The sequence below is a fragment of the Gambusia affinis genome, linkage group LG15 (genome assembly GCF_019740435.1).
Source record: "Gambusia affinis linkage group LG15, SWU_Gaff_1.0, whole genome shotgun sequence".
NCBI classification, from domain to species: domain Eukaryota; kingdom Metazoa; phylum Chordata; class Actinopteri; order Cyprinodontiformes; family Poeciliidae; genus Gambusia; species Gambusia affinis.
Genome location: NC_057882.1, coordinates 13,791,189 through 13,794,347, shown reverse-complemented (window position 1 = coordinate 13,794,347; position 3,159 = coordinate 13,791,189). Strand labels below are relative to the sequence as shown.

Below are 3,159 nucleotides of genomic sequence, written 5' to 3'. Positions count from 1 at the left end.
TCAATTGTTCCACATTCACTCTCCCCAGTACATAAACACTTCTGCTGCTCTCACTCATTGATGGTTCCTCCCGTTATATCCTGTTGATTCCCTGGCAGTACCCTGCTGTCTTTTTCTTGAATTTATGGTTTTTGTTCTGCTCTGGCTCCCTGAGTCAGTTTTTGTTCTGCATTCTTATTAAAAGTACTAATCTACCCTATGCCTCTTCCTGCTGCATTTGGGTCCAACATTCTACCACAATCATGACAATTAGCATCATAGATTTGAGTACTTTTCCACATATTCATTCATTGTTTCATGTCAAACCCATCTGATATGTTAGTGTCTGAAAGCCTATTGTAATCTGACCACTGTTTATATGTGTGATATTATGATAGAGAACATGTAATTTTTTTGCTACATGAAGTTATAGATTACTAATTAGAAATTCCTAGACTCTCTGAACAACCGTCAAAACTGTTATTTCAACAACAATTGATTTCTCAATTTTTTAAGAGATTATGACTGCAATAAAATATTAATTTATTTAAAAGACTACATTTACTAAGGGAGTTACTAAATGTGGTAGATACTGTATAAACAATCACAAGTTGTTTCATGTCTGTACTTTAACAAAATTCTGTCTCAAAAAGTAAAAAAAAAAATCTAAACAAAAGGACAGAAAGGGTTTGAAAAGGATTCACAGCCAAGACTTTTTCCCTTGTCCTATTTTGGCCACACTGTGTATTCTAGCCTTGCTGTGTTCCCTTTCATCTAAATTCCTAGCCGAAGTGCACTCCAAAGTAGAGTCTGTCTCAAAGGAGATAGATGGGACCTGGTTTGGGTCCCTAGACGCAGCCGCAGTGGTCTGCAGGACGACTCTTCCATGCAAAGAATGCTTGAGTTCGAGCAACAGTGGGTTACTGTAAGAGTACAAAGCCACCTGTTGCATGGGTTCCCTATCTGAGTCACAGCACATGCAGCATGCAGAGAACAGCACTCTGAAAATGTAAATCCATCCCAAATAATGCAGCTCCACAATGTTCAGGACGAAGCACCCAAGGCTGACGCTGAACATGAAGTTGAGAAAGATGGTCTTTTCTGTTGCTCGGGACACAAAGCAGTCGGTTCTGTTTGGACACGGGTAGGTCTCACAGCGAAACAGATGTGGGACTTCAAATCCAAAAAGGTAGTATTGCCCTATGAGGAAGATTATTTCCATAATGGAGCGCAGCAGAACGTGTATGATGTAAATAAGTAGCACTTTACTAGAGAGTTGAGTTGGGTCCTCCTCTACCTCCTTCATTTCTCCTTCCAGCTGACTCCTCTCTTCATATTCATCTTCCTGCGAGCTCCAGTCCTCCTCTCCAGAAGTATTATCATCCAGCATTGAGTCTTTATCAATTCTTAAAGGTCCTTTTGTTTCAAGCAAAGGTGAGGCCTTGGGTACCAAATTCACCTTCCTCACCTCGGGACTTTCATTCTTGGAAACTTTCTGCAAGACATACACTATGTAGAAAATTGATGGCGTGGAGACGAGGACAATCTGAAAAACCCAAAAGCGCAAGTGGGAGACAGGGGCGAAGGTGTCATAGCAGACATTATTGCAGCCAGGCTGCAGGGTGTTACAGGTAAACTTGGACTGCTCGTCGCTGTAGACGGCATCCCCGACAAGGGCCACGAGCATGATGCGGAAGATGAGCAGCATCGTCAGCCAAATCTTGCTGATGACAGTTGAGTGGTTTTGAACTTCTGTCAAGAACCGACCAAGGATGGACCAATCCCCCATTTCTAAGGGCACACCATATATGAAAAGATAGATATAGTCAGTAAATCATTAATTTATCTGAAAAGTCTGGGGAAAAAAAATGCTTTCTCTAAACCAAATGGGCTTTTACAACTCTATTAAATTCAGTTAGACTATTTTTAGAAATTACTTTCTAACTCAAACTGCACATGTTTCTTTCAGATTACCGTATTGTGTCATTATTAAATAGAAGTGTATGTGGGTAGGAAGAATCTCTCTTCATTAAACTATTATACAATAACAGAGTGTCTTCAGTCAGAAGATTCTTCAGAACTGCTGTACTAAGGGATGTAACTCCTGCCCCCTGGAGCAGGAGTTTTATCAGCATCTTCAACAACCTTTGGAAGAAAATTGTCTGAGCTGCAACATTTAATTTCACTATGTAATTAGAAATGCGTTTTTGAAATTCAGTCACAAATCAGTAAGTATGAAATCTCTTTGAATGATATTTGGAGCTCTCACTGCCTTTTTTTTTCAGTGGATCAGTAGCTGAAACATTTGTCAACAATTACTCCAGGGTAATCTTCTTCATGATTTCCCACAATCAGCATTTTATGAAGACAAAATCATAATTCAGATGCATGTTATTATTTAGCAGACATTTCTTAACATAATAAAACATAATATTTCTTTTGCATAATTTCAATTATCTTCAATTTCTCATTTTCACAAATGTGGAAGAATGATGAGGGAGATGACTATAAAATTCTGAATATTTTTCATATTAATTAAACACGTAGTGGTTAATTGAAATTAATCAAAAGGTTATCAAGGTAAAATTAAATCAGGCCAAAAATATCTAATATCTCCAGGTCAATTTAACACACATATATATATTTATCTATATATATGTGTGTATTTTTTTCTTTTTCAGAAAGAACTTACCTTTGGAGAGTCTGAGTCTTTTATATTCAGAGGAGGATAAATATCAGAGGACACGATGCGCATAGCTTTATTTTCATTATGGAGCCTGTTGCTGGATGTTATCGTGTCTTTTGAGCAGAAAAAGCAGAGAATGGGCTGACCACACATATTCTCTTACTCTGACTCAAACGCTCATTGCACTGTATGTGAATAATGGCTTTCAATGTACAGTGGGACAAAGATTGAAATGTACAATGGGGGTACCTTCACTGAACAGCCATTCACTGATGAGCAGAGAGTTCAAAGAATGCACTGGAAAGAGAGTGCATATTCATCTTGATTTTACAGGTCCAGCATGAGCTTGGGTGTTTTTTATGGTCTTATTAAAGTTACCTATCCAATCCTTTGAGTTTAATATGAACAATAACCATGCTATTTATATTTAATGACAGCAAGGTGTCTATAAAGTGTCCTGGAGAAACATCTTTCACTTTTGTGAAATTACTCCA

At 38.0% G+C, this 3,159-nt stretch overlaps 1 protein-coding gene across 1 annotated transcript; it reads right to left on the bottom strand.

Annotated features, from left to right (window-relative positions):
- Nucleotides 1–679: 679 nt before the first annotated feature.
- Nucleotides 680–1,768, bottom strand: LOC122844904 (gap junction gamma-1 protein). The gene has a single exon (XM_044140744.1). It carries the CDS (start codon nt 1,766–1,768, stop codon nt 680–682), a length of 1,089 nt encoding a protein of 362 aa, XP_043996679.1.
- Nucleotides 1,769–3,159: the final 1,391 nt, after the last annotated feature.